Source organism: Oxyura jamaicensis, chromosome 5 (genome assembly GCF_011077185.1).
Source record: "Oxyura jamaicensis isolate SHBP4307 breed ruddy duck chromosome 5, BPBGC_Ojam_1.0, whole genome shotgun sequence".
Classification (NCBI taxonomy): domain Eukaryota; kingdom Metazoa; phylum Chordata; class Aves; order Anseriformes; family Anatidae; genus Oxyura; species Oxyura jamaicensis.
In genome coordinates, this window is record NC_048897.1 from 24,129,373 (window position 1) to 24,141,965 (window position 12,593).

Genomic DNA, 12,593 nt, shown 5'->3' on the forward strand with positions numbered 1-12,593 from the left:
TTGCTCATTTGTCTTGAAACTAAATAAATGTATATATAGCAGTATGAAAACACTCAGAGAAAGAGATTTTGCAGGTGACGTAAGCATCCCACTTATCTGAGATCTCACCATTCCTGATAGCAGCCAAGAGGCTGATTGCCTTGAACAGTGAACCCCACCTAAAAGGTTCATTACAAAATACTGTCTTTTAACTAGTGGCTGTGGAGAAGTGACTTAACTTTTCCAATTTAAAAACAAAACAATCAAAAAAAAAAAAGAAAAGAAAAAGATACTTAGGATAGTGGCATTTTAATACCGTGTAGCAATACTGACACTGACAACAAGAAATGACAAAAAATAGAGTTAAAAATAATGAAGTCCTCATCTAACTCATTTCAACAGGCTACAGAACCTCACATTCCTTTACCAGCCACAGCTTCTGCTGAATTTAGGTTATCCAATGCCCATACATTTCTTATGGTATTTAATATTTTAACATTTTTTTTAAAGTATTATAATAGCTACACACTTTCAGGTATTCAGAAGTATGATGTTGTTAACAATATGTTGAACGTTCAGACTTAGCTAATGGATGAGTCACAAGCAAAAGTCCAGTTCAGTTCCTGAAAGCTGCTTAGTGGACAGACCTCCATGCAGACTGCTATGCTTTTAATTACAACTTAAAGACTGCCTAAAAATGAATAGAAATAGTATCAGAATATTAGCCCTAGGTTAAAGAATTATGTGGATTATTTCTTGGAAAATTGGGCAAAGAGCATGGGATAAGGAACATTTCTGTGCATCTCCAAACAATGATTCAGCATTATCTTAGCCTCTGTGACCCTGAGGAAACTGACTGTGCAATGCCACACTTTATTCATGTTCAGAAGTCATCTAAATCATAAGATTCACAAGATTCTTCAAATAAGCCAATGAAGCACATAGACCTTTGGGTTTCAATACAGCAGCAAAACAAAACATTTGATATCAAATTTAGGGAAATATGTGACGTGTAAGGTGTCCATAAAAACATAAAAATCCTCCATATTAAAAACTGTAAAAAAATATACAGATTATTATCCCAATGCTTCTTAAAAATGCCAGGCAAAAAATACTTGAGAGTAACGAGTCATGATCCTAAGTCCCATTCAAGACATGTCATATTCAGCAAACCACTAGCCCCATATCGGAATGCTCGCTTGATGTCTGATCCAATGAAAAAGTAATTCAGCTACTTAGTCACCAACTGCTCTGGTCGACACCATGAGGTTTTTCTTGGAGACCTTCCAATGGTGCACCAACCAACCCTATCCTGTTTATCTTGAGGCCTGACCAACAAGTAACACAAATTCTTATAGTACTCATTTTTCAAACATGAAAATGACATACAAAATGAACTATGAATGGTCAAGTATTAAGCTAAAATGAATTGCGTTATTTACTAATTTATATACATATAATGATGTTCAAGAATTAAAATATTCAATTTGCAAAGTGAAAAATTAAGAAAAAAGGATTCTTTCCAATATATATAAATAATATAATAATGTAATATATACAAATGTGACAGTACTATTTAGTTGCATAAACTTTATTTGCTTTGGAATAATTTAATAACATCTTTCTCCTTGTAACTAAAACCTCTGCATACTCTACAAGAGCTCTTTATTTTAAAAGAATCATTATGCTAAACTCATCAATTCTAAAACATTTTTAGTTTTTAGTAAAGAAAACAATTGTAAACAGAGAGCTTTTGTAAGGTAGATAGCTATTACAAAGTTCACTTAGAAAATCAATATAGCATTTTAGCTGGAATTTGCTCATTAAACACCCACAGCTCTAATGCAAATTATGATGGAATGAATAAAGCAAATACATATGCTTCTTTCTTTTTATTAAATGTAAAATCTACTGTTAATTGCATCTGGTATGTCATATAAACTTTTCTCCTTAACTATTAAATGGAAGCTTTTACAAAAGTCATTAGAGATTCTCTTTCTTTGACTTGTATAAATTTCAATATTTGTTCAGTAAAGGTTCACAGCAGTTAAATTACATTAACAAATATTATTAGCTACTATGTAAGCCAACTAAGTAAAATACTTATATTGCAGGTAAAACAAATCAATGGGTGTTTACAATAATATTTGGATATGTCCATTTTTAAACAAGCTTATCAAATATCATGTAATTCTTAGTCAAATGAGAGAGACTCAAAGTAGATTTTTTCTTCCCAAATACTCAAATTTGTTTAGTAAGCTAATTGTTTTCTAATATGGGCAAAAGTAAATATGAAGAAGATGAACCATACCAAGTATGAGTTTACTGAGTCAAAGCAGTGTACATATTTTCTTAGTTGAACCTGATTCTTTTGGCAAACTTGTCTTCTACACTTTTAAAACTACCTTTAAAATACAGCAGTAGTGAGAAGGCGTGTTGGAAACCATTCTAGTTTAAACAGTGGTTCACAACGTTCCAAACAACAAAACTTTGGGAGAAGGGAGGGAAGCACAGTTCCTAGGATAAAAACATGCTGATTTCCTAGAGGTCATCTGTGTAAATGATAATAAAAGAAAAAATAAAAATAGAAAAAGAGAGGCAAGAAAGGATTGTTAGGATTCACAACATCTACATCAGCAGAAATCACTTAAGAGTACTCATTAAAACATTTATAAACAAGAATACAGGGAAGACCTTATAAGTAAAAGATGACAGCATTACCCACACCACTATCTCAGAAGATATGGTAAATATTACAATACTGTAATAGTTGCTTTTTTGGATAATTCAGTCTTACGGACGAAGTAATGATATTTTGGACTTTGTGAGGTGTTTGACATTACCTGATGCAATGCAATGATTATTTTTGCTTCGACTACATGAAAACAAAGTGATCCAAGAAATACTACAAATAAAACTTTGATAATTGCTTTTGTAATTAACACTAGTTACAGTGATTATCTTCTTCCAAGAAGAAGACATGGTGAGCATGTTTTTTATCAATAACAATGCACTATTGCAGAATGTAAAAGTTCTGCAGTTTAAGATTTAGTATTCAAGTACAATGGCTCCTGAAAAATAAGTGACTTGGGATTTTCTTTAGCATTGATTCTGGCACAATCAAAGTAATTTTAATTCCTCCTACCGTGTCAGCAACAAGAAATACAAATGAGATAATATGTTTCTATATATATAAAAAAAAAAAACAAAAAAAAAACACAGGGCATATTCAATATTCAAGAATTGCCTGAAACAATCATAACTAATTACTCCAAATTTTTCTTCTGTGATTCAACTTCTGTGTCATATAAGCATACAGCTCTAACATGGGAGTGAAGGTTGAATATATGAGAAAATGCAGCAAAGAATATTTTCTTTTCTACCTTTTGGAGATCCATGTTATTCTAAAGGAAAAGCACAAACATGAAACAACTTGCTTGGCCAAGTAATACATAGAATTCAAAATTCCTGTAATGAGCTTCTTGTTTATCCTGTTGTGTTGCTTCTGTGAAACACTGTCAGCTGAAATTTATCCTGCAGAGAGGTTTAACTAAAGCTTTTTAGGGATTTTTGTTGTTGTGTTTTCTCTCTGGATTTCTGAAGAGCAGATAGATGATGTAAGGAATTAGGGAAATAGAAGGGGAAAAGAGGTACAATGAATACCTGCCTTTCCCTTTTCATCATTCCTCCTATTTACATTATTTACATATTTACAGACAGAGACATTACTGGGTCTCTGTCTGTCACAAGAGGACCTGGAAACTATCCTTGCTATTTCCATAAGGGTCAATATTATTATATTTTATTTAACCATATAGATACACACTTGATCTCCTTACACAATAACAAACATGCATGCATTTGTAATTTGGTCATTTGAGAAATCAAAATTCTCTGAGACTTTTTTCCTACTAGATTTAATGACTCGATGCTCACAATTCTTAAATAAGTAGTCAATCATAGCCAAATAAACTGAAAAACAGATTTACTGCATTGCGATGAAAGCCTTTGAAATGTGTCACTAATTGGTCTCTGTGCATACATGTTGCAAAATGCAGATAATCCCTAGAAATGTTCAAAGCCTAAGGCCCTTATGCAGTTCTCATTCAGGTTAATAGCAAACTACCATGAGCTCCAGGGCTGACTGTTGACTTAAAAATAGTGCTGAAATGTTCTATTATGAAACAGACAACTTAAGTTGCTAGCTCTTTTCTTTGAAAACTACCATTCATTTACTTTCAGTTATGACCTATAACTGAAAAATAAAAGCAAAATAGCGATAAGAAGATCACAGGAAAACTGCTTAAGAGTTTTCACTGGTCTATACCAGGAATTATAGACTACAAGTCATTTACACCTAAATGTGACTTTATAGATAAAGCAATCTGAACAAACACTGATAGAACACACTGACTTCTTTATTGCTTTGTGTTTGTTGTATGTATTTAGTGCACAGCATTCATCTGCTCCTACATTTCCAATGCTATAAACACAGTGTTCTTAATAAAAGGCTAAAGTTGCTTAGTGGCAGCTCTGTATAGCGTGTTCTTTGTGTACTCAGATCCCAATTCAATTAAAAAAAAAATAAAGTGGGAAAAGAATAGGAGAGAGTATTATACACAGACCCCAAGGCAGTTCTTGTGAATACTCTTGTACAATACTTAAGCCTCTGTTTCTAGTACACTAAACACAGCTGACTTCAAAAATCAAACAATAATGCTGTTAAACTTTTTTCAGTGAATAATTGCTGATGCCTGAATATTTACTTTGGGAGGAAAGATATAAATGTTGCATTAAAGTTTGCAAGTTAAAATTTGACAGGTTAAAGAAAAGTTTCTGTAATGCCCCAAGAAGTAGAATATTTGCAGAACTTATATTCTTGAGTAAAACCCAATCCTTTATGTTCATCTAGCACCTTATAGTGGGGAAGAGTGAAGGGCCAGACTAATACAATTTGCAGAAATTACTGGCTTGCTTCTATGTAAAAACTCTACCCCATAAATAGCTTAAAAATTTACATTTTAAACTATTACAGCTAATCTGATATTGTCAAAGAGCTGCAACTTTTTTGACAGTTGATGATTCTAACAATCTGAAGGTAAAACTAAATTGTTTCAAATTAAACAGTCAAAAATTAAGATTTTCTCACAATGCCCCCACCTTGGATTTTTTTTTTCTGTTCTTTAGATGGATTGTCTCCTTTCCCATACAGAGGATTAAAGTCATACAGCTATCCTCAAAATTCTGTTATTTACCAGGAAGTATTTTGAAAAAAATATTCAGGAAGTAGTTTTGCATAAGGAAGCATTAATAGGGAAAAAAAAGCTCATAATTACATAGACTACATGTAAAAATGAATTATGCACTAAAATGAGTTAGGGAAATATATGCATTACCTACTTAAACTGTAAAATGTTATTCATATTTAGGCTTATAAACACAAGGGTTGGGAACTATTGAGTTCTTTTGGCTAAAGCCCAATATTGGCCTTATTTCAGTTTAATTGGAAGAGGATCTTGAATTCATCTTCTCCATGAGATATCAGGAACCTGGATTTCTGTTTGTACCAAAGGTTAATAAGAAATGTGTCTGCAAAAGTCAAACAGCATTAAATACCAAAAACTGATTATTATTCTGCAGGAGTTGTTCTGTCATTCATAATCTCTCCATGCTCCAACCTTCCACAGCTAATCTTTAATGGATGACATGCAAGAAAGAAAAATAACATCTAAAAAGGGACTCTAAAGTGAGCTTTGAAGAAATGGAAAATACATCTGTGCTGAAAGTTATTGCCACCCAAAGTTTATTACTGGCAAGATTACTTATTTCCTCTTACTTTATGGGATATTAAATCAAACTTTAAGCTAATAGCCTCTTGGATATTTGTTTTCATTTCTGCCATTGCATATGCGTTATTTTTCAAGTTAATTCAGGAAATGCTAAATAACTCTCATGAATAATTTCCACACTGTATTCAAGAATTCCAAAATAACACAAATGTCAATTCTCCACATTTCAGTACAAACTGTTGTGACAACGAGAACTTAATTACTGGTATATTGCTGTAGTTTCCATGAGATTGGAATGTATATAATAGATACAACTGCATTAGAAGTATTACTTTACTACCTTCATTTTTTTCCATGCTGTATTTTCAGTCATTTCCCTGGTATTTCAGAAAGTATATGCTGAATGTCAAGCATTAAAGGTGGTGTGCAGCACCTAACAGACAGCAGACTGGAGACAATCCAATTCTGCCTGCTGAGTTGACTCTGATTTGAAAAGTATTCAATTTTGATAACATTGCCATCAGATATTGGCTTTTAAGAAAAAGAAAGAAAAAAAGAAAGAAGTGAACAAAATACCCATCGTTACAGGAAGACTCGCTGTAACAGAAATTATGTAACAGATATTATCAGAAATATTTCTGATTATATTTTCCTTCAAAATTATTCTTAATCCCAATGTAAAGCAGTGTGATAGCAACACAAAGATCCCAAGAGACAAGGCTCTGCTGTCAACTATGGTATATCTTGTTATGGTAATGGTGGAAGTAACTGTCAGAAGTTCAGGGTTTTGACATTTTTCTAAGTCTAGAGAGGGTACACCATTATGCTCTACCACTGTAACTTACACACAACAAGCTCTTTCCTCTAAAAATTCCAATATACACCATGTGTAACATACTTGTAAGGCAAAAACAAAGTCATTTATTATGTCTGTCCAAAGTGAGATCTGTTCTCTCTGCTGGTTCTCTCTTTTAAAGACTTGACTCCTTTGCACCTCCAACCTTAAGTTCCAGTCTGTCCTCAGAGGACGGGTGCTCCTTCTTCCTTTCCCCTCCCACAGAGGGCACTCATTCCCTTTTCTGTTCAACATATGAAAATTCTGCAGTCCTGTTCCTCACATCCAATTCACATTTGATGTTCCCCTTCTTCATTTACATTATCCTAGTCTCTGTTCTTCTATGAAGTGCTCTCCCCTTGATTTTTCCTGTGTTGCCTTCTCTCTTTTTCTTCTCTCGTAGTGAAACTAATTGTAGTTTCTGACATTGCCTTATATGAGAGGAAACCTAATAGAAGAATAGTGCACAAACAGTAGTAACCTGTGGCAACTAAGACCACCAGAAACAATAGTATCTAACAGTTAAGAAACTGCAATCAGAACTGTGAATTTCCTCATGAACAGTGAACTCCAGGACAGAAAAATTAAAAAATAAAAATCTTCTGAAAATAAGCCATTTATTGCACATAGTAAACATTCTCTTCTACCTTTACTCTTTACTTTTTTATTATTATTATTATTCTCTCACAACCATTTCACAAATTTACACTGTTCCTGTTCACATCTTTCTCTGAAGAAAGTAAAAAGCACAAAATGACAAGCTTTGGGTTATTTGTTTCTGAAGAGTTCTGCAGTTTAATTTTAAAATGGCCTTTGTCTTCAGCTTTTCTGTTCTTGCCATAGGGCTTGCTTAGGTAAAACCCATCAATTAGAGGGTTCCATTTAAAAATAGAATTGTAATATTCCTCAAAGTAGATAACATTTTATGGTGTACCTTTCTGATGTTTTTTACAATATAATTTTGTGGAGTCGTTTTCTTATCATAAAGTCAGTACAAAGTAATAATAAAAATGCAAACACCCATATTTACAGGCTTCACTCTACCATGTGTTATACACTGCAGTAATTAAACATTAACTAGTAACATGAAATCACAGCAGCATGTGTTCTGCTTTCCTCAAAGGACTTAATACACGGGGAAAAAGTTTCTCCTGAAACATGCTGAGTCTTCTTTATTAGGTTATGTCTGTCCATTACATTCCTCCCCAAGGCTTTTTATGAGACACACATAGACCTCCAGAAATTGTTTGGTTCATATCATTCCATCATTCCAGATTTCAAAACGTTTATCCAAATTTTGTAAGATTCTTAGAACAGTAAAATAGGATATATTTTCCTAAAAATAGGAAAAAAAGCCGTAAGATGTTAACAAGGTTTCTTATTTTTTTTTTTTTTTGTTTAAGTGTAAGGAGCCTCTTACCTTCACTCCCAGCATTTAAAGAATTTTATACTTCAAGCAAAGCAAAAGGCATCTTTTTATACTTCAAGCAAAGCAAAAAATTTTATACTTCAAGCAAAGCAAAAAAAGGCATCTTTTTTAAGGCCATCCTAACTATGCACGTCAGCTCTCATTAAAATTTGGTTTACTCTTCTTTTTTAATTGGAATAACTATGTTAATTATTCTATCCATATTCATGTCATACTGTTTTGGAGGGGATATCATAGTTAGGACATAATTAGAAAGTTTAAACAGTAATGCAAGAGAAAACGATTTACTAACAAATATTTCAACTGCATCCATAACAAGGAAACTAAATAGCATTTTGACACACATATGACATATTTCTTTTCCAGTTTTAATGAGCAATGAACACCTATATCAAATAGAATATTTCAGTGTTATAGGTAAAACGCTGTGCAAATATCCAAGAACAAACACAAAACTTGGAATTAAATCCAAACAATTTGAATTAGTATTCAGTTGCTGGATACAACCATGATATGTTGTTCAGACTCTTTTTTGTCTTCTGAAAATATAGAAAACAGTTTTTATAAGATGAAATAAGAGTAAAATTATGCCTGTATTTCACTTAAACTTGTTTCCTAATATCTAGTTTCTCCTTTCCCATGCTCCATCACAGAAATTTTAGCAATTCTCTTCCACCTATAATATACACAGAATTCCTGTATTCTCAGGAGAATACACGCCTGTATTCCCAGGAGTTTCATGTTTAAAGTCAGCCATATGTTGTTGGTCTTTTTTTTTTTCCAGCCACAGAGTTTATTTTCAGCTCCATTTTCTTGAAGACAGTTACTCCTTACTCCAGTACCAATATTTCTGGGACAGGTATTAGTACTCACTATCAATATTATGTGAATTATCTGTGGTTGTTTCGGTTTGGCCCTGACAGGCACCTAAGTACCACAAGGATATAATTTCACCTCTCCTACACTTCATTTATGAACAAATGATATGATTAATTTATAATAGTACTCCCATAAATTTCCTTGAAACATCTGGAGCAAAACCTCAGGATATTTTTCATCCACATCCATATCCACATCCACACACTATCACTTTTCAATAATAATAAAAATACTCAATTTCACCACTTTAGAAATTTCTGTAACCATAGAATACAAATTGTTTCCACTCTTGTGTGTCTATTCAAAGAACACTTAACAATATAAGCATGTATTCACTTTCAACCGTAAACTTAAAAACCTTACATTTTTGCAATTTGCATAAACTTCATTCACTGAAGACATGCCATCATCAGACAAAAATTCATTAACTACCACAAGAACGGATTTTTCAAAAGTGCAGGTCTATAGCTGAGGTGAATGTGTGACTATCTTCATACACTGGGAGAGGGGTCGTATTGCTCTGAACGAGCTAAAACAATAAGTGGTATTTGAACTGCTGGTTGAAAGGTAGAAGCACTGGTAATCATTATTTCCCCTTGTTTGTTCAGGACCTTCCAACAAAACAAACAACCTTTTTGTGATTGGATTGACATGGTGTTAACAATGCATTTAATGCCCAAATCAGTATGAATACAGGTAAAGCTCCTGCTAATACCAGTACCAGGATGTTAAAGCCACCTATTTTCTAAGCAACTCTAAACAGCCACACACACACACAAAAAAGTCAAATCTTCCCTCCTTTAGCAAATAAAGCTAACATTCACTAGGCCACGTCATATAGCAACCGCGGGTACTGTAAGAGCCATACAGCCATCTGTTAAACGCTTGCCTACCATACCTGCAATCTTTTCTGCAATCTTAGCTTCTGTAGCTCTCTCTTGCAGTTCTAAGTCCAGTTTTATTGTCTTCAGCTCCTTGTCCTTTTCAGACAGCTTATCCTGAAGCTGAACAGAACAAGTGGACAGTAAGATTCTTATTTCTCAGAAACAGTCAACCAGCATAACAAAATTTTAAATAATAGTTCTCTTACCACCAATATACAAACACTAGGCAGTATCACAGAAATTTATCTATTTAAAGGACAATTTTTATTTTTATTTTTATTTTTTTCTTTCATCAATTGCCCTAATCTTGCTCTCGGAAACAAGCAGCAATGTGCCTGTCATTACTTTTATTTTGGATTCCCCTCTTCAGATATCACTAGCTATGTTTTTTCTTGCTAAGGAAGTTCAAAGTTACATGGAATATAATGCAGATGGTGTCTGCATTAGTAGCCTATTTCTTACCAAGATTACTGACATCACTGATGTTTGAAGAGCCTGTGGCTCACGTGTACACATGTATCATTTTCCATGTGCATCACCAGACAGAAAACCTATACTCTCACATGCTGTGATCTTTCTTTTAATTGGGAATTCACTTAGCCCATTTTTAGACAGATCTGAGCTTGCCATTGCATATTCAATGATATTTCACAGAACTTCAGAACTGTTGAGGCTGGCAGTGTCCTCTGGAGGTCAGCTGCTCAGCTTGAGCATTCCCCAGTGCTCAAGCATGGCCACCTACAGGAGGTTGCCCAGGACCACATCCAGATGGCTTTTGAAGATCACCAGGGAGACTTCACAACCTCTTTGGGCAACCTGTGTTTGGGTTCAGTCACCTGCACTGTAAAGAAGTTCTTCCCGGTGTTCAGTGGGAACCTGTGATGTTCCAGATTTTGCCCACTGCCTCTTGTCCTAACACTAGGCACCATTTAATGGAAAGTACAGATTTTTCGGTTGTCTGGTAGTAACATGTGCAACTGCTACTAATAGTAGAAACAATGCAGTGTGCAAGTAGGATGGAATTTTCCTCCTGTTAACACAGAAATATCAGGGTGTGTTCATTATACAGACCTCATGCACAGACAGACACATGAACTCCAGATTCTGTTTATGAAACACTGGCTTTGGTTTTGGTCCTTTTTCATATTCAACAGCTGAAAAACTTGTCATGAAACGCTTGAGCCATCTCAGATCTGCGATGGTAGGTTTAATGAAAGTGACCGGGTGTATTCTAGAAATAACTTCCAAACTTTATCAAAGTTTCATTATTTGAACCATGCTATTACATTAGAAAAGCTACAGTTCTGTCTTCATTATATCAAAACACAAGAGAAACAAGGCTGTAGCAGAAGCAAAACATACTCAAATGACATTCCTAAAATACACTGGCTCTTCTGGTAAAAAGCCAACGTCAGTACCCAGCGCTATTTCAAGCATCAAAAACTGTCAAATTTCTGAGAGGAAAAAATTAGTATTACTCTGCAAAAAACAGAAGGCTAATCAAGTTAACCAAAGCAAGCACTGAGAAGACACATGCCACTTTCAATAGAACACATGATAATGACTACAATTATCTTAAAATGGAAGATGTGAGGAAAAACATACATCCTTTCATTTCTAATATGATGCTAAACTAAATGTACATATAAATAAAAATGCATAGATAAAAATACATATAAATACAAAATAGAATGCAAAGGAAATGGAAAGTAGATATCAAAACTTGGGATTCAGATAGGTATTTTGATTTAAATGAATAGAGGTTTTACAAGGCACGGGTGGCAAAGTATGGACCAAATATAATTGGGAAGGAACTGCAATACACAAATTAACTATGTTAACTCTAATGACAGAACTCTGATTTTTTTTTTTTTTTTGAAAAGGAAATAAAACAGGTTTAAGATCTTAGATTTGTAAGAATCCGCACACCACGACTTTACGTGGTGAATTGACTCATTATTTCCCATATTTAATCCCAGTTCACCATGTTTTTGGGATCAGACCTCAAAGCAGTTTACTGGTTCTTATACGCAATATGCAAGTATTAGAACAATAGCTTTTTGTCTCCTAGCAAGCATCTCTCAAGATTTTGTTTACCTCAAAGTATTAATGGGTTTTATCTCTTTCACCATGCTATGAAAATACTACACTGAAGTCAAATGGATCTTCTGTCAAAATATATGAACAATGTAGAGTTTGGTGAAGAATTACTATTGTTTTTGTGTTAGCTTACAGGAATTACTGATTTGGATAGCTTTGTAACATGAACGAGACTCCAGCCATTACTACCAATTATTCTGTTGTAATAGTTCCATGCATAATAAATACGTTTCATACGTGAACTCTAATCCACAAGCTTTTTCAAGCCAACAAAAACTTTTCCATTAACTTCAATATTTTTTTATCCATGATGCAGGAACTTATGTCACTGATTAAAAAGGTCAAAGTGCAGCATGAAAGATTTTTTAATTCCAGAGAAGCAGTTGTTAAACAGATACTAAGAATCCAAAATGACTAGAAAGCTATTGATTGGTGCACTTAAATAAATAACAGAACTAAATTAGGAACAGTTTAAAATATATGTTTTGTAAGACAATCATGAAAGAGCAAATTCTGTGGTCTGAATATCTCAATTTTACCTTTTTGTTTTTGGCCCTCAGAGTGTCCAGTTCTTTTAGGAGGAATGCAGTTTCTGTCTTTCCACCTGCATATGTGCCATCCTTCCATGAGGATATAACTTCAGGGAGCATCTTCTTACCCTTTTCTTCTACAGTGCTGTTTTTAGGAGGAAAAAAAAA

At 33.8% G+C, this 12,593-nt stretch overlaps 1 protein-coding gene across 13 annotated transcripts in view; it reads right to left on the reverse strand.

Moving 5' to 3' along the window:
- Nucleotides 1–12,593, reverse strand: part of MIPOL1 (mirror-image polydactyly 1) — a 190,167-nt gene that overhangs the window by 130,730 nt on the left and 46,844 nt on the right. For all 13 annotated transcript variants that reach the window (XR_004751180.1, XM_035326968.1, XM_035326966.1 and 10 more), the window contains 2 exons: nt 12,435–12,570; nt 9,810–9,915 (listed from right to left, as the gene is read on the reverse strand). Coding sequence is in view for 12 of the 13 variants with exons in the window: in XM_035326968.1 (XP_035182859.1) it covers nt 9,810–9,915; nt 12,435–12,570 (242 nt within the window). In the remaining variant the exon portion in view is untranslated. The remainder of the gene's footprint in view (nt 1–9,809; nt 9,916–12,434; nt 12,571–12,593) is intronic.